The 20020-nt window shown below is 25.8% G+C and overlaps 1 protein-coding gene across 3 annotated transcripts in view; it reads left to right on the top strand.

Annotated features, from left to right (window-relative positions):
- LOC122855343 (myb-like protein P) overlaps positions 1–19714 on the top strand; it is a 128814-nt gene extending 109100 nt beyond the window's left edge. For 2 of the 3 annotated variants that reach the window (XM_044156633.1, XM_044156634.1), the window contains exons 4-10: positions 229–424; positions 7386–7546; positions 7682–12877; positions 12956–13120; positions 14529–14676; positions 16121–16352; positions 16678–19714. In XM_044156633.1, the coding sequence (XP_044012568.1) occupies positions 229–424; positions 7386–7546; positions 7682–12877; positions 12956–13120; positions 14529–14676; positions 16121–16352; positions 16678–16939 (6360 nt within the window). In that variant the 3' untranslated portion in view covers positions 16940–19714. The remainder of the gene's footprint in view (positions 1–228; positions 425–7385; positions 7547–7681; positions 12878–12955; positions 13121–14528; positions 14677–16120; positions 16353–16677) is intronic. The other variant, XM_044156635.1, reaches the window with a different exon arrangement.
- The last annotated feature ends 306 nt before the right edge of the window (positions 19715–20020 follow it).

Here is a 20020-nt window from a genome sequence, read left to right as displayed (position 1 = left end):
TATTCTTCTCAACTTTTTTTTAATTTATTTTAATTTTTTTTTTTTGCTTAAGACTGAAGAGATTTTAACATATTTATAAAAGACACTAGTCATCTACGTAATTGTCACAGTGGCAAAGCCATGAATAAACATAAGAATTTTTATTTTAAAAAAATACTCTTTATATTTTAATTTACAAATATTATATTTAAAAGTTTATTTATTTATTTATTTATTTATTGTTTACAGGTAGCAACACGACCTTGGAGTCCAGATCAAGGCAAAACACGTGAAATGACAAAATTGTGCAATCATAAAAGGAAACTTTTGTTGCCATTGGCAGCTGCTAGTCCGGTTGCATCTTGTACACAAGTCATATCATCATCAATATTGCCAACAACAATTGATTCAAGTCACGAAATAATAACTGATAAAACGAAAAAAGGTAAATAAATAAATTAAAATTTTTCATTTTAAATATCTAAATTATATCGTTACTTTTTCAATGACCATTATTAAAAAAAATAAATATATAAAATATATAAAATTCGGAAATAGACAAACTTTAATGTTTATTCGTGTGTAAGACCATCATGAGTATTATCAAAGTTTATATTCGACATTCACCGGAGATGAAGCTTGGCACGTTGAACGGTGGCATCGTCATAGCAAAAGTACGGGGTCGTTTCGAATAATCGTCTGAACATTTATCCACCATCGACTATAGCATGTGCCAACTTTTATTGGATAAAGACCAAAAGTTTCACTTCAACGAATATGCCATGTTGATGGTAAATATATATATATATTTACACGACACAAAAAAAGACCAAATTAAAAAAGATTAAGAAAAAGGGATAAAAAAAAAAAATTAGAGTTTGGGGTTGGCAGACGCGGTAATCAGTGAAAAAAGTTGTACGGAAAAACGATGAAATGGCTGAGGCATTAACGAAGAGCCAGGACAAGAATGTTGAATTATTGTGGTGATGGTGGTGGTGGTAGTGGTGGTGGTATGCTGGAGGATCGTATACATTCTTTTTTTTTTATCTGAATTATTTTTTTATTTTTAATTAATTTACTTTTTATTCCTAACCACTGTGACGCCACCAATCGTCAGCGATAATTTATATTATCACTAAATTAAAATTGAAAATAAAAAGAAAAATTTCTGGTTTTTTTTTTTTTATCCACAAATATTTTATTAAATTATCATTAAATATTATTAAAAACTTTTCTCATTATCGTTATTTATCTTTTATTTCAAATTTAAAAAATTGGATGATTAACTTTTATTTTGGCTAATTAATTTCATCTTAACCCTTGAGGTAAATATTTTATTTCACAGATTAAATAACACTTGAGTGAAAAAAAAATCATTTCAAGCTTTTACAAATTTTATAGTGTTATTTTGATATTGTTTAAAGTATCCCTCTTTTCAAGACAAAGGGAGGAAAAGTCAATTCGATGAAAGACTACCAGCTTTTTACCCTTTCATTTTGTTTATATACTCGACGATCTCACATGTAATCTAAAGGAAATTGTATACGTTGGGATTGCAAAAAAAAATAAAAATAAAAGTCACCCTCGCGTGTTTTCTATATCGTCAAGTTATTCACAAGCAATGCGCGTGTTACTGGATAAAAGTCACGTAAACATATATACCATTCACGCACAAGGGAAAATAAAAAATCTACTTCAAAAAGTTTTACCTTTCAGGGTAAAAGAGCTTTTAAGAAAATACCCTCTTCGTATTTCTTAAATAAAAAAATAAAAAAATATAACTTGATATATTTATGTTACCTATACCACTGAGATTAATCGTTCAATTTAATTTTTCTATAATACTAAAATGAATAAAAATAATTCATCTATTATTATAGATAAAATAATAATAAAAAAAAATTAAATTATTTTAATATTTTCATAAATTTTATTATATAGTTTTTTTTCTTTTAATTTTTTTATACAAATTTTTATTATATTTTCATAAAATGAATATCATATTTTTCATTTAGAATGATAGGTTTTTTTTTTTTTTTTGTTTTTTTTATTCATGAAAATCCGATTTATCATTGAGTAATTTCAACTGTGTGCGGTATAACGAAGAAAAATAAGACGAACAAAAGGGATATTAAATTTCCGACCGAGCGGTATTAAACTTTCATCGCGTCATAACGTTATTACTCTGTTAAAAAAGGATATGAAAAAATATTTTAAAAAATGAGCGAATTGGTAGAAAAAAAAAATATATTTTTCTCAACACCCTCGTTTGTAAATTTATTTTGCCAAAAAGTCAAGTTAAATATAGAGATGAAATTATTTTTCTCTTGAATAAAATAAAAATACTTGTTATTTTTTATCCCTCTTTTTTTTTTGTCCTTATTTTATTTTTTATTATTATCCACACATTTTTTTAACAATTTGAAATTATTTTTTCAAATACAACCTCTCAATCCCTATAGCTTATAACTGACTTCCGATTATTTGGCGTATATATAACCTTGTTTCAGACTATTTCACATTGGCAAAACCTTACTTCGTCGCTTCTGATAACTGTAGATTGAATAACCAAGGATAATAGATACTTCGATCAACGGAAATCCAATTCGTAATTTTTTTCTCATACCATTTTCATTTCTCAAGATGCCCAAACCTTCCAATATATTTCATATATATCTCATGATAAAATCCAGTGGTCGGAAATTACTTAACTTTATTTTTTTTTTATTTATTTTTCTCTCTTTATCCATCAATTTTATTTTTTTATATACATTTTTCTTTCTCAGCAAAAAACTTTTGCACCCCCTTTTTTTTTTATTCCATTCACCCTTAATCTTTTCTTTTCAATCAACTCCATCTGTTCAAGAATAGAAAACTTTTTTTTAAAAAAAAAAAAAAACCAAAAGAGTAAAATTGTTGAAAATTAATTTTTCATTTTTATTATCAATAAATGTTCATTAACCTTTTTTTTTATTTGAATTTTATTCTTCGTATAATAATTAATTATGACTCTTTTTTTAAATTAAATATAAAACGTTTAAAAAATAGAAAAAAAAAAAAGGGTCAGTGGAATTCAAACATTAATTAGTGTTTCAATTCAGTTCGTATCCAACAAATTCGATTAAGCTTAAGCGTACTCGCAACGTAGATCTAAAGTGTACAAAGTTGATATATATATAAGCTCATTTTCTCTGTTGGGTTAGTATACCCCACTAGCAATGTTGTAACTACCTTACACCACCATCCTCTGAATTGCTTTAATTTTCTCTCCACACTCTGGACTCATTCTATTTCATTTTATTTTTTATTTTCAACTATCTTTCTCCATTGGCTTTTATCCATCTCCTCCTCCTTCGCACACTATTTTACAAGTATCTTCTTTGTTTTATTCTATTATTCATGAATAAAAAAAGATAAAAAAAAAAATTACTAAATACCAGTAATTATCTTAAACGTTTCTAATTCAATCGAAACTATACTCGACAGTTTATATTGGATTATACTATGGGAATAGTCAACGGGCTTCATGTACACAATTTAATTTAATTTATCTATCAACAATTTGATTTATTTATTCATAAAGTTTTATTATTAATTTTCAAATAATAACATTATACATGTTGCTGATAATTATCATTGAATAATTCAATTTTAAATTAAAACTTTTATTGTATTTATATTTCAACTTTTATAATTTTATTTTGACATGAGCTTTTATTTTTTTTCCTCCTTACTCAAATTATAATTTTTCAGTGTGGTATAAAATACAAAAAAAAAAAAATATAATACATTACGATATGGTAAAAAAAAATGATAATAAAAAAAGTTGTAAGGGTTGACGCTGAAACATAGTGAGGTTTATATCCTGTTTGTATATTTATTTTTTTTTTTTTTATTATTTTCCTTTCAAGCTTTACATCCCCTTCTTTTCTAACTCATTTCTATTTTTTCTCTCGACCCTTTTTTCATACCCTCAACATTTTTACGTTTATATAAAAAAATTTTTTTTTTCATTATCATTATTTGTAACCCGCCTGTGTATTCTTTCACTCGAGCACACAACGAAAAATAAAAAAAAATGAAAAAACCAAAAGAACTTGCAAGCGGTTTATGCGCTTTTTTTTATAGCACACGCGGTTGGCATACGTGCAACATTTCAAATCTATGTGTTAAAGCTAAAAATATATATACTTTTTTTTATTTTCATCTCGAGATATCACGGATGTATAATAAAAAAATAACAAATAAATAAACAATCTCTTTAATAACATTTTTTTTTCCACAATTCAAAAGGAAAATATCAAAAAAAAATTAATAGTTTTTTTGTTGTTGTTTTTAAACAAATGAAAAAAAAAAAAAAATGATTTATAAAATATCGGTGTTATTGATAAAAGGGAATTTTTATAAAAAAGCTTTCAATCGTTATCAGTTTTATATATATATATTTTTTTTTATTTTTAAAGAGTGTACACACACACACTCAATTACAGCAAAATGGGTATAGAAATTCTTTGATAGTTTGACAGATAAAAAGGATAGAGAGAAAAAAAAAAAGGGTATGATTTTACGGAGCACTTTTAGCTGAATACCGCTGCAGTCTATCTCTTTCATCCGTCTACCTCATCCCACCCCCCTCGAAAAACATAACTCCTTCCAACATTTGGATCGTCATTCGAAACGACCCTCCCTTTAATATATATATATATACCCTCAACCCTCAAAAGCAAGCCACCGCGCGTTCAACGTGAATATATATCCCATTCCGCTTTTCTGCGCACGACTTCCCGGTTGAAGAGGAGACCAATCAGCTCGTGTCTTCTTATCGCACCCAGCGATCAATAAGTCCCGGGAGTAGAAAGGAATCCGCTTGAGCTGAGCACCAAAACCTATTCAGTAACTATATCTATAATGTGATAATATTTTAAGGGGGGTTATAAAAGCATGATAGAAAGAGATGGTTATATTTTGGTTACGTTTAGTTGGTTCATTCGGATGATTTGGGGTGAGTCTCAGTCAGTTGGTAGCAACGACACGCTGATAAAGGTTAATTTTATATATATAACAAGAGAGGGAAGAAAATAAAAAAAAAAAAAAAATAGATATGCAACCATCGTGGTTGGTGTGTTGAGGCATTTTATAGAGTTACTCTTGGTCTGACAAAAAAAAAAGCTCCCCCACAAGTATACAGTTTTTTTTTATTCCTGCGCATTTTATTTTCTGCGCGTTTCAATTACATTTTAATTTTTTTTATTACGTTTGCGTGTAATATTGTAATAAAAATAAAAAAATAATAATTAAATTATAGATAATCTTTTTTAATTTTTATAATTATTTATCATCATCATTATCATCAAAGAAGATAATAAATAAATAAAAAAAAATTAGAGCTAAATTAAATTACAATTAATTATTATATTGTAAATAGTCTTTTACGTTATTTCATATCATTGAATATAATGATTGAATTGATGAGTGAAGTGGTTAATCGCGTGCCGCTTTTACTCATTTTGAGGGTGGATAAAACAAGATGATAAGGGTTAATTTTGTACGTGAATTGAAGCAAGGTTTTGCCTTATACTGAGTGAAGTCTATAAACTGAAATACAGCAACTGGCTTTATGTCGAAAAAGTGTAAGAGAGAAAGAAAGGGTGAAATTGAGGTGGGATATTTTGAGGGTAATTTTGAGAGGTGGTAGAGAGAAGATTCGTGATGTTGGTGGTGATGGTGATGTGGTAAAGAAAGAAAGAGAAATATAGGAGTGGACATACTTCAAATGAAAACGTACGTTCAACCAGCCAATGCTTGTGTAAATCGTTTTGATTCCTGCGCACGACTCATGGCTTCTCATCATCATATTAACGCATGCGCTCTTTATTAAAACATTGTTCAGTCTCCATGACTGTATCATCACGTTAACACCTGTCTCAACAGTCTTCATAATGCCTATTAACGTTAAACAATTATCTGTCAAGTTTGTTTGTTTGTTTTTGTTTTTTTTTTAATTTTTTTTTTTTTTTTTTTTTTTTTTTTTCTTTCTTCTGTAACATAAAAAAATTTCTAATTAATTATGTAATTGTTATTATCAACACTGAAGAAATAAAAACATCTTTATAATATTATTAATTTTTTAAATATTTAATAAATTTGTGAAATTGAAAAAAAAAAAAACTGAACCCAAAATAAAGTAAGCATATTATGTAACAAGTGTTAAAAGTGAATAAATTTTTTTTTTTGTTTTTTCAGTGAATTGTTTTGATGTTTGAATAAAATAAATTAAAAAAATATATATATTTATAAAAAAAAAAAAAAAAACTCGTTAAGCTGTATAATAATAATTTTATCTTTTTTATATATTTATTTTTTTATTTTTCAATTAACTACTGAGAATGTTTGTTACAAATACTCGGTGTCAGCCGCAAATTGCCTTAAAGATTTAGCACAAGTCTTCGTGACTTTCCCTCCTTCTTATTCGTGCTGGATTATCACGCTGGATTGTTGAAGGCGAGGATGTGCGGCGTTCATCGCGTTGGGTTAAGATTCATTAATGTTACCACCCCTTGGTTATCATCTATCCAACACGAAGCTTTCTGAGGGAAAATAAAAGAGAAGATTTAAAAGAAGAATAATTATCCGTTGTAGGCTCCTGGATAAAAGACGACCTCATTCATATTCCACTTTAAAACAAACTACTTGAAATATACACCACTTGTTTTTTTTTTTTTTTTTTACCTCAATAAAATACAATATCTTTATTTTTTATTAATTTACATATTTTGATTTATAAATAATTTTTAATATGATAAATTTTAAATGAAAAAAAGGCTTACATAAATTATTTTGATTTATAAATTTACATACACATTTATTTATTTATTTATTCATTTATTTGTTTATTTATTTAGCATTAAATAATGTTAAATTTTGACCTCATTAATAATTGTCTACTGTTAATTAAAGTTTCCAAAATTATTTTATATTTATCAAGAGCATGAGAGAAAAGATAAGTGAGAGGGATCTAATTAATCTCTTGGGATTGTTTGAATGTAAGCGACAAAAGGGTACATGATAAGGATGAACGATGAGGGAAGTATGAGAAACGTGATTTTCCTTACTCCAGAGACACAAATAAACCAGACACTATGTTATATATATATGAAAAACCCCTTTCCTTAAAATTTACCTCAATGGATAGTTGAGAATTTCGATTATTCTCGAGTTTATGTGTAAACTAAATTACGAAACGAGAGAGGAATTGTCAAGTTGTATTCATGAATTCTGATGTGAATATCTCTATCTTAGTATATCATTGTGTCAAGCAATGTGTTAAACAATGTGTTGACTTAATAATTTCTATGTATATATCAATTTTCTTGATAATTAATTTTTATTTATTTTTTTATTTAAAGATGGATTGAGTAAAAAGAAAAAAAGAAAACTTGCTATCGCAGGAAACGTTTATTCTGAAGTCTCAATGTCACAATTAATTGGCCAAAGAGAACAACAACAAGGTATCAACGTGGCGGGTACAACTGGAATACAAGGCTTGTCAGCCTCAAATGGCTCACAAGTATGTCAAAAATCAATCACTAATTATTATTGTTTATAAATTCATTTATTATTTTATTAAGTAAAAAAAAAATAAATGAATAAACAAAAACCATTATTTTGAATGTATCATTAATGTTTTGATTCATTTTTTTAGGTCTGGCCGATAACTGCTTTACCAGTACAGCAAAATCATCAACAGATTGACCATCAATCAATAAATTCACCCTCACAAAATATTGATATAAATGGTTGTTCAATGAGGAATCCTCAACAAAGATTAAATCAATCGAACATGACAAACATGGTAATGGGTAATCCATTGATAATGAATCAACAAGGAACGAATTTTAACAACATAAATCAACAGTATCACATGAACCAGTATCAACAACAACATCAACAACAACAACAACAGCAACAGCAACAGCAGCAACAGCAGCAACAACAAAATATTCCACAAAACCAATCAATTCATAATCAACAAATGCAACAAATGCCAATACTACATCAGGACCAACATCACCAAAACATTATGTCAAATCAAATACCACATCAGCAGCAATCCCCACATTATATTAATCAAATAAATGATAATACAGTTCATAATATGCAACAACAATTGCACATGAATCAACAACAAATTCATTTACAACAACAAATGCAAAAACATTCACAAAATCAACAACAACAGCAACAACAACAACACCATCAGCATAATAATAATAATAATCAAGATTCATGTCAACAACAAATTCCAAATTATAATTCACATCATAATAATGATGAATTTGTTCATCATATGCAATCACAAAATTCAATACATCCACAAATGCATCAATTTCATCAGCATTCAATACAACATCAACAAAATCAACAACAACAACAGCAGCAGCAACAGCAGCAACATTCAAATCAGCATTTAATTCAAAATCAAGAACATGAACAATTTCAAATGCAACCACAGCATCAATTACATCAATATAACAATCAAAATATGAATCAAAATCATAATCATATTGATATTGTTCAGCAATCAAATGGTCAATTGATATCTGGTATTAATAATGCTGATATTCAAATAAGAACACATGATAATATACCAATGAATGAAGATGACATAAATAATGTCAAACAAATTTCACAAAATAATCAACAGCAACAATTATTAATGCATAATCATAATATGGATAGACTTTATGGTAATACACAAAGTGTAAGTCATGATAATATGCAAAGAATATATAGCCAACATCAGGTACCATTTCAAAGAAATTGTGAACAATTGAAGAATAGTAATGTAGAATTAAAGTCTGGCCAACAGCAACAACATCATCAAAATCAACAAAATCTTCATCACTTGCAACAACAACAAGTGCAACTTCAACAACAACAAGTGCAACTTCAACAGCAACAACAGCAGCAACAACAACAACAGCAACAGCAGCAGCAACAACAACAGCAGCAGCAGCAACAGCAACAACAGTACATGTTAGTTAGTCAAGCTGGAAGAAGTCCATGCAATGGAAATATAATTGAAGTACAATCAGTGATTGGTACAAATAATAATCAACAAAATAATATACATTTTAATCAAAGGAATCAAATGTGGCAAACAAATAGAACAGTTGTACCATCTTCTCATCAATCACCATCAGCAACAATACAATGTAATAGTATTGATCGTGTACCACCATTACATCATCATATACCACCAACAGCATCATGGCCAGATGAAGTTGCAAGAAAAAAATCAAAACCAAGTAAATCATTGGCTAAAAAACAACGACATCATAATAATAATATGTCTGATATAAGAAATACAATTGATAATTCAAATCAAAGTCCTGATATTGATAATAATTATGATAAAATAAATAATCAAATTGGATCAACAGTTAGTAATAGTAGTCCAAGTTTTTTGGATGATCCAAGTGGTTATCTTGCCCAACAAACAGCATTATTAAATAGTACAATATCACGTCAAACTGGTGTTACAAGTTCACAATTAATAAATCAAAAAATAAATAATAATAATCAAATAAATAATTATTTAATACAACAACAACAACAAAAACCAACATCAGCAACAAGTCCAACATCATCATCAATTAAAAATCATGCAACATCACCAGTTATTGTACACAGTAGTATGACACCAACATCAATATGTAGTAATACAAATGATTCTGATAATGGTTGTGATACACAAACATATAATATACAAGAACAATTTAATAAAACAATTAATCGTCAGTCTTATATTGGTGGTACAATACATAGTGTTAATGATCAAGATCCAGTGACATCATCAACATATAATGATAGATTTATTGGTAATTTACAACAAATGGATTCACGTCCAATTCAAGGTGGTACAATATCAACAAGTCATGGTTCACCAATTGGTACAAATAGTCCAATTAATTCAGATAATTTATCTGATAATATTAGAACAAATTCTGCTTTATCACAACCAGCAACACCACAAAGTATAAATTCATCACAACCATCAACACCACATAGTTATTCACAACCATCAACGCCACATCCAAATCAATCATTGACACCTGGTTGTATTGACAGACCATCACAATCATTAAATAATAATAATATTAATAGTAATAATAATAGTAATAATATTATTAATAATCAACAAAATAATCAAAATAATAATAATAGTAATGCTAATAATAATAATAATGAAAATATTATAAATATATCAAGTATAACATCAGCATCAAGTACAATATCACCAAGTACATCACCAATATCAGAAACAATTAGTCAAACAAATGGTAAAAAATTAAATACACGACAAAATATTCCAGATGGTTATCAACCACATCCACATACAATTAATACAAATCAAAGAATTTCCATGATACCATATAGTGGTCCATCAACTATTGTTACAACAATGGCAAGTGGTCATACATACAGTTGTAATACAATAACATCAGTTGTTGCTGGTAAAGCAAATACAGCAACTGTATCAATAAATACACCATCAGGTATGCAAAATATTCTTACAAATAAATCAACACTAGGTGGTAATGGTATTACTGTTAGTTCAGCTATTATTTATCCAGCAAATTCAATATCAATATCATCAAGTCAACCACAAAATAGTATTGTATCAAAATCACCACTTGAAATGGTACAAAGTGTTGTTAGTAGTATTCAAGTACCTCCAGCAAATTCAACAGCATCTAATATGCATCATCATCAACATCATCACCATCAACAACAACAGCAACAGCAACAACAACAACAACAACAACAACAGCAACAACAACAGCAGCAACAACAACAACAAAATGTTCAAGTACACAATGTTTTGACATCCAATGGTGTATTGAAACATTCAACGGCATCTGGATTACCACCTGGTCATATACTTGTATCAAGTGGTGGTCAATTAATAATGGCAAGTACTGGTAATGGTATAAGTGGTGTTATGGCACCTCCACCACCAAAGTTAATATCAAATTCAAATTCAATGCCACCATTATCAGTATCACCAATGGTTACAAATGTAACTGGTGCTGTTAGTCAAGTTATACCAGCTGTTGGTGTTGCACAACAAGTTATTGGACAACCAACAGTACTTGTTAATACAATACAAACACCAGTATTAATACAACCAAGTGTTATGACAATGGATTCAATTGGACAAAATGTACAAATACCACATTTAACTGTTGCAACACAATCATTAATTGATTCAAATCATCAAGATATTAATAGAACAAATCAAAATATTAGGCAGAATAATAATCACAATAATAATAATAATAATAACAATATATTATCACCAGAAACAAATAATACAACAACAATTAAAAAGAAAATATATAAAAAACGTAATAAAAATAATACACAAACAGTTGCATCAATGTTACATATTGCATCATCACAACAAAATACTGGTATGTTAATGCAATCACAATCAAATTTTGCACAACAAAATTATCAAACTCAAAGTATTGGTGGTCCAATGTTACAATCATTAACAATTGTACCAGGTAAAGGTGGTGGTCCAGCACAATTAGTTATGAATGGACAAACAAATGGTACATCACAATTTAATACACAACAAATTATAACAAATTCACAACCAACACAACAAATAAATTTATTACAACCAGTTAATTTATTAAATAGTACAACTGGTATGGTACAAAATTTTCCAACAATACAACAATTTATTGTACCTGGTTTAGGTAGTATGGTTATGTCTGCTGATGGTACAACAACATTATTACAAGATACTGGTAATTTAGGTATGCAATTACAAATACAAAATGTTAATGGACAAAATGTATTAACACCAGTACAAAATCATGGTAATTTATTTAGTCAAAATCAAAGTATATTAGCAGCTGGTCCAGCTGGTATGGTTATACGTGCACCACAAACAACTGGTGGTAAATTAATACAACAACATAGTCCAGGTACACAATTTATATCACAAAATTCTGGACAATTTCTTGTTAATGGTACAACATCATTTGGCAATCAATTAAGTCCAATTGTTGCAAATGTCAATCAAAATCAACAAGTTACATTTAATACATCACAAGTTAGACCAACAAATATACAAGGACAACAAGAATTTATACAAATGAATGGACAAACATTAATGGTACCATGTGCAACTGCACAAAATATTGCAGTATCATCATCATCAAATCGACAAAATACAACTTATGTACAACAAAATACAACAATTGTACAACAACAAACGACAATGGTATCAAATAATCAAATACCTGAATTTACAACTGTTGGAAATAATAATAACAATAATAATAGTAATAATAATAACAACAACAACAATAATAATAATAATAATGTCGAACAATCATTAACAATTGATCCAAATCATTCTTATATATTGAGTAATGGAATGTTGCAAAGAAAATCACCATCATCACCTAAAAGTAATATGAGTTCACCATCATCAGAACAAAGTGTTGATCAACAACAGCATCAACAACATCAACAGCAACAGCAGCAGCAACAACAACAAAATTGTACAACACAATTTATATTGACAAATAGTAGTAATGGTAATAATAATGTTGGTAATTTGATTGATAAAAATATACTTGATAGTGGACAATTGAGTCCGTCAATGATACGACATTCAGTGTCAACTCAAACAGCTGTTAATCAAGCAAATAATATGGGACAATCAGTATTGATGAGACAAGGTTCACCACCAGACACAACAACACATAGTCCTAGTAATAGTCACAGATCAAATAGTCCAGCTGTTGATACAACAACACATGGAGCTGCATCACCAGCACCACCAATAACTGCTAGACATCATTCATCATCAACTGTACGTATTAAAATATAAATAAAATAAAATATATAATTGATTAATTTTGATTTTTTTTTTTAAATTTTATATCAACAGCCAATGGTACATTGTATATCAAGCAGTGAACCAGATACTGGTGATATTCAAGGTACACCAGATGACTGGAGATTACAAGGAATAACAACCAAAGAAATAACACTAAATCAAATGGCTCAAAATGGAAAAACATTTGTTGAATCAACAGTTACAACTGGAATACAGGTTGGTAAGCGTCCAAATGTGGACACCTATCTAACTATAACAGACATGAATCAACAACAAGCTGATACAACACATCATGATTACACAAATGAATCTATGAAGAATATGGATACAACAATTATAAATCATTCACAATTATCAAACACATTGGAACATTCAAACAAGGATTTAATTAATAATAAAAAATTTAATAATCATTTAACAAATTCATTATCAATAAATAATAATTATTCAATTGATCCCAATCATGAATATAATAATAAAATTATTAATCCAGATCATTTGGATTATACATTAACAATGAAAAATAAAAATTCAATAATTAATAATGATATTAAATTTTTACATAATAATAAAAATCATTCACATAATTATCAATTACATGATAATCATATTAAATTTAATCATGTTGATTTATATCCACATTTATATAATTTACCAATTGGTACTAATAATCGTACTATTAATAATTATCAAACTAATCAACCAATTGTTCATAAATTTGTTACTAATCAATTTTCATATAATGATAATGATGTGTATGATAATGACGATGACGATGATAGTGAAACATCTATTGAAGATAATTAATTATTGTATTATTTAACAAATTTTGATTAACATTTTTTAAAAATATATATTTATTTAAACTAAACAAAATTGATGATAAAAATTGTTTATCAATATTAGAAATTATAATTTTTATTATTTTTATAAAAAATATAAATACTCAATGCAATTCTAGCCATTTTTTTCATTTTTTTAAAAATATTAATTATCACTAGTTTTAGATTAATATGATTGGGATAACTTTTTTTTTCTTGTCAGTTAATAATATCATTAAGTTTTGTAATTAATTTTAAATGTTTACAATTATACATATATTTTTTTTTTAATACTCTATACATATTCACATTGTCGTAATTCATAATATTAGAAAAAAAAAAAATAAGTAAATAATAATATACATTGCAATAATGTAATTGTAAAAAAAAAAAAAAAAAAAATTGATGATTCCGGAATCATTGAATTATTAAGTATAAAAATTAATATGAATAAAATAAATTCATGCTCAAAAAAAAAAAGTTATTGTTTTTAAATGATAATAATAAGAAAAACAATCCTTAAAAATGAGCATGCATATATTTGTGGGTTTGAGAAACAAATGTTTGTAGCATGAAATGGAAAAAAAAAAATGAAATTTCTAATTTAAAAAAGCATCATGAATTACACTACTAATAACTACAACTCTATACTCTTGACTAAATAACACTCTCAGTTATATTTAAATTTAAATAATTAAAATATAAATATAACTGACTATAAATTGTCTTTTTTTAAAACAAAATTATAATGCATGTGTTTGGTAGACATAGTGTGTTGAGTTTGATGAAATTATATTTGACAGATATATACAACAGAGACATTGAAACAAGCTGATGGTGTTGTGAGTACGATGAGATGTGAGGGAAGAGAACATGCTATTGGTCGTGGAATCAAACGTAAACTGGATACAATACATTCAATGCATTCTACTCTGCATGAAGACCAAACTGGTCAGTATTAAATCATGTAATTTTAGTTATTTAATTCTACCCTACACTATCTTTCTCTATTTGTCAATGATAAAAATTAATAAATCATTCAGAAAATATCATTGTTATAAAATTGTTTATACATATATTTTCCAAATGTTATTTTATTATTTTTTCAATTTATTAATCTATGCATGATTAATTTATTATAATAGTGCATGTGTAAAAATTAATATCATTAAGCATGAGTACATTTTTAATTTGCATAAATTTGTTATTTATTTATTTCATTTAAACTAACATCAATTGACTTGATAAATTATAATAAAATTATTCAAAGTGATAAACCATTTATGTACAATTTAAAATTGCACATAGATGACAATTAAATACCCGTTGAGAGAAAATATTATTCTTGGGTAGTTAACACTTAAAAAGTTTTCTCATTCCACTTTTCTCTAAGCCATTACTATTAAATCTCATTATTTTATGATTACTAATGCATTGGGTTTGTTAGTAACTTTTGGGGGTAAGTATTAATGATCATAACTACCCAGAAAAATAATTTAAGAATTTATAATAATAGAATAAAAAATAAAAAAAGAAGGAATAAATTTATGAACGTTATGAATAGTGGTTTGAGTTAACGTAAAATAATAACCATCAGGCGTAACATTACTATCAGAAATTTTAAATTAATCTTCTTGAAAGGTTATTAAAATTTTTTTTTTTTTTTTTCATTAAAAATAGGTCAATCATTACGTCGGTGTGTGGCTCACATTATTTTCACCGATCATTTAATAATTAATCAATCACTTTACACATATTTTTAAAACTAAATTTAATTAATTAAAAAAATTAATTGTTTTATATATATTTAAAAAAAAAAAAAAATAGCATGATAAATTATTTTTGAATAAAATAACAATTATAATAGAAAAACAAACATTTAATTTGTAAAAATACAAATATGTATTTTTAAATTTTATTTATCTCGGAGTTTTTATTGTACATAATATATATTTATTTTAATTGTATTTAACAATTAATCTCACTGCAGCACTCGCTTGTTGCACTGATTAATTTAATTGAATAATTTATGACGTTGATAATGGATTGAATTACTCACTGTGACAATTAATATTGTCATTTTGGTTGCATTAATTTAATGAAACATTATCATGTATAAATAAAATTAAAAAAAAAGCTTTTAATTAATGCCACATTGAGTATATCACACTAACAATGAACATTGTTGATTAAATTTTAAAATCATTGGGTTTTGCACGATAAGCATTGCTCATTTTATAACTCGTTATTTTAAACACTAAAAAAATAAATTAATAAATAAATCAATTGACTTGAATCTCATCACAAATAATAATAATAATAATAATTAATAAAAGCACAATGAATAAATTAAATAAATAAATAAAATATTATATAAAAAAACTTGAAAAAATAGTTACGGACGATGATACGAGAAAACTTGAAGTTGGTGAAGTCGTTTGGGGTGCTGCACATGGTAGTCCTGCTTGGCCAGCAAAAGTTGTGTCATTAGAATCACCAGATGCAATGACAGTATGGGTACGTTGGTATGGGGGTGGGGATAATTCAACCCAAGTACATATCAAGAATCTCAAATGTCTTTCTGATGGTCTTGAGGCACATCATCGAGCACGAAAAAGATTTAGGAAGTGAGTCACATACCCGACAGGGATTATGCTTTTTTTTTTCTGTTGAAATTCAACTAAAACTCGGCGTGAATGAAAAGCACATAATTTTAAAATAAAATAAACTTGTAAATTTAATTACTAACAATATTATGGTTAACTTTTTATTTCAAATATATAAATGTTGCTTATTTTTATTATTATTATACAGTAGTTTGTTTATCTAGTCATTAAATGTTTTTTTTTTTCTTTTGTAGCTAAATGTAAATAGAAAAATAATTTTAAATATATATATTTAATTAAAATTAAAATATATTTTTAAATATTTATGTATTATTTTATTTCATAGAAATCGTAAACTGAATATGCAGCTGGAAAATGCAATTCAAGAAGCAATGGCTGAACTGGATAATCTAAGTGATAAAAAAAATAATAAAAAAATTTCTAAAAAACATGATGATATTGTACATATTAAAAAAAAATCATCATCATCAACAACAACAACAGAATGTTCAAAAACTGATAATAATAATAATAAATCAGTCAAACGAATAAAGTCAAAAAAATTAAATAGACAACAACAAATGGAGTCACAAAAAACTGGTAGATAAAAATAAAAAAAAAACATACCAGTTATTACAAAATAAAAGAAGAAAAACAATTTTTTTTTTTTTTTTGTTTTTTAGTTTTAAGTTACATTATTATTATTATTATTTTGTTTATTAAAATTTATAAATTCAACAAGTTTATTGTAGTTAATTGCATTACGTTGATACGTTGATGTAATAATTTTAATTATTGTAAATAATTTAATGCCTAATAAATAATTATAAATGTAAAGGAGATAATTCCGTTGAACGATAATGGAAATAATACTCATGAGAGAATGATCGTACTATGATAATTGATGATTTAAATTAAAAAAAAAAAAATGTTTACTGGGTGGGGGCAATAATTGTATATGTAAATAAATATATATGCGTGTAATAATGTTGGATATAACGATAGAGAAAAAAAAAAGAAAGAAAAAAAAAAAAAAAAAAAACAGTGATATTAGAATTTCTTTAGTGTCTCAAAATTTTGACCAATTTTTCGTAGAATATCTACAAATTCGGAGGTTCTTCTCATTAAATAAAAAATTTATTTAAAAATATAATACAATAATGTCATTTGTCTTGACTTTTATTCATAATTTTCGATAACGATTGTTTAATAAATAAACAACGATTGGCCTATGTAAAATGAGAATTACAGAGAAAACAAAATTTTAAAACAAAAAAATTTATAAATGGTTTATTTATATTTAAAAATAATAATAGTATTTAATTATAATAAATAATCAATTGTAGATGATGTTACTGTGAAGTCTGAAATTCTTAGACAAATTTTGATAATATTCAAGCATAATCATTAACCAGTTATTCAATTTATGTAACGATAAAAAATGTAATTTGTTTAAACGAAAAAGCAAAAAAATAAAATCAACAAGCATAATAAAATTTATTTATTAAATGAAATATTATTTTTATGATAAAATCATGTCGTTATTTCAGCTAACAAAATAGAATTAAATTTATAAAAAAAATACAAAATTGTAACTGATCAAAGAGAGAAACTTAAAATTCAAAATTTCATATAAAATTTAATTAATATAATACTTAATCGCCCGAGTCTTGCCAGTGTAACTTCTTCCGATAGAATTGCTATTTTTGCACGCAAAAAAAATAAATAATTAAATAATAGAAATAAAAATATTCATATGATGAATATTATTATCATAACCGAATAAAAATCTCATAAATTCGCACAATGTTTGAACATTCCTTGTTGAATAATTATTTATGCCGAATAAAATAGAAACATAAATCCGTAAAATAGAAAAGAAAGAATTTAAAAAAAACAGAAATGTATAATCAAGAATTAAATCAAATGAGCATAAATAAATTTAAAAAATTAAATTTGGCAATATAACCACTCAAAAATACGATGGTGCTATTTAGAGATTTCTTTTTCTTATTTTTTTTTGGCTTACAATATACGCAACAGACAATAAAACAAAAATCTACAAATATCAAAAGCTTGGAAATTAAATTACATGCACTTGTATATCAATTAAGCTCGCTTTTCAATATTTCATTTTTTATTATTTAAAAAAAAAAAAAAACAAAGATTTAAATAATGAAAAGAAAGAATGAAAAAAAAAAACGGGTATAGCCATTGTAAATAATTTTAAATTTTAACTATTTGATAAAAATTAAAAATGAAAATAGATAAATGTAAAGTAATTCAAAATTATAACGTAGTAAATTTTTCATCCATATTTAAATAAAAATTTTAAAAACAATAATAAAACGGATCATTAACATATCGCCGGCAGATTTTTAACAAATTTTTTTTTCTTTTTGGTATGAACACTGTCGAAAATAAAATAATAATAATTAAAAAACATTAAATCTTTTTACTGTAATCAAAAGTCTCAAATTTTGAGTAAAAAATAATATTGATATTGATGTATATTTTTTTTTACTGTAAATACATTAATACGCCTTAACAATAGTAAAAATTATCGTAAATGTTTATTGCAAATTTTATATGCAAAATGACCGTGAGATATTTAAATAAAAAATAATCCAAGTGATTTAAAATCTTGGTATTATCAAAAGAAAATTTCAAAAAAAAATAGCATAATATTGTCGAATAAATAAGCAAAAAAAAAAAATGTCTGGAGATTGGAGAAGTAAATTTAAATGAATAAAAAAATTTTAACAAGACCAAATTTTAAATTTTAAAGTCAAACTACATTGCAGAATTTCCATACGAATTTCCATCGAATCAAATAAATTAAAATTAAAAATAACTTGTACGTTTTAAAATCTCTAATCTCACTGGACTGACTGGAAATTTAAAAATAATTTACTTATTAAAAAAAGAAAAGAAAAAAAAAATGAATAAAGTCACCATTTGGATGTATCAGATAATTTTTACTCTGATAAATTATTTTACTAGAATGTCATTTAACTTCTTTTGAATAAGTAAAAGATAAAAAACCTAATTAAACAAAAGAAAAAATAGGTAATATAAATATAATCATAATTAAAAGAATAGAACAAAACTATTTATATCAAAAATATCGATGTATATGACCAGTATTTTCTATAATATAAGATAAATCATTGACTGACACTCCAGATGGTGGCAAATGAATTTGAATCATAATTCAATATGAATGAAAATAAATAATATTTAAAAAATTACAGTGAATAAATTTATGAATGATAATAAAAAAAAAAATAGATTTAACAAAAACTACAGTAGAAACATGACAAAAAAACAAAAATATAATACAACCCTTTAATGTAAAAGAAAATATAAAAAAAAAAAAAACAGTGCAGATGTAAAACCAACAATACATATGATATCAAGTATCAGTGTTATTAATAAAAAATATAAGAGATGATAATTTTATATTTACACGTAGAAAATCGTTATATTATAATGAGTGTATTATACTTCTGTAAAATGAAAAAAAAATAATAATTCCTTTTACCTTGAACCCCCCCACCCACACTTTACTATTAGTTAAATTAGCAAAAAGAAAGAAAAATAAATAAATAAACAAAAACTTAAATTAAAAAAAAATAAACGATCTTATTTAATATTAAATTACAAAAAAATATATAGAGCATGAAATA

This window comes from Aphidius gifuensis, linkage group LG4, assembly GCF_014905175.1.
Source record: "Aphidius gifuensis isolate YNYX2018 linkage group LG4, ASM1490517v1, whole genome shotgun sequence".
Lineage (NCBI taxonomy): Eukaryota > Metazoa > Arthropoda > Insecta > Hymenoptera > Braconidae > Aphidius > Aphidius gifuensis.
The sequence above is the reverse complement of the archived record's forward strand: the minus strand, read 5'-3'. Positions and strand labels throughout refer to the sequence as shown.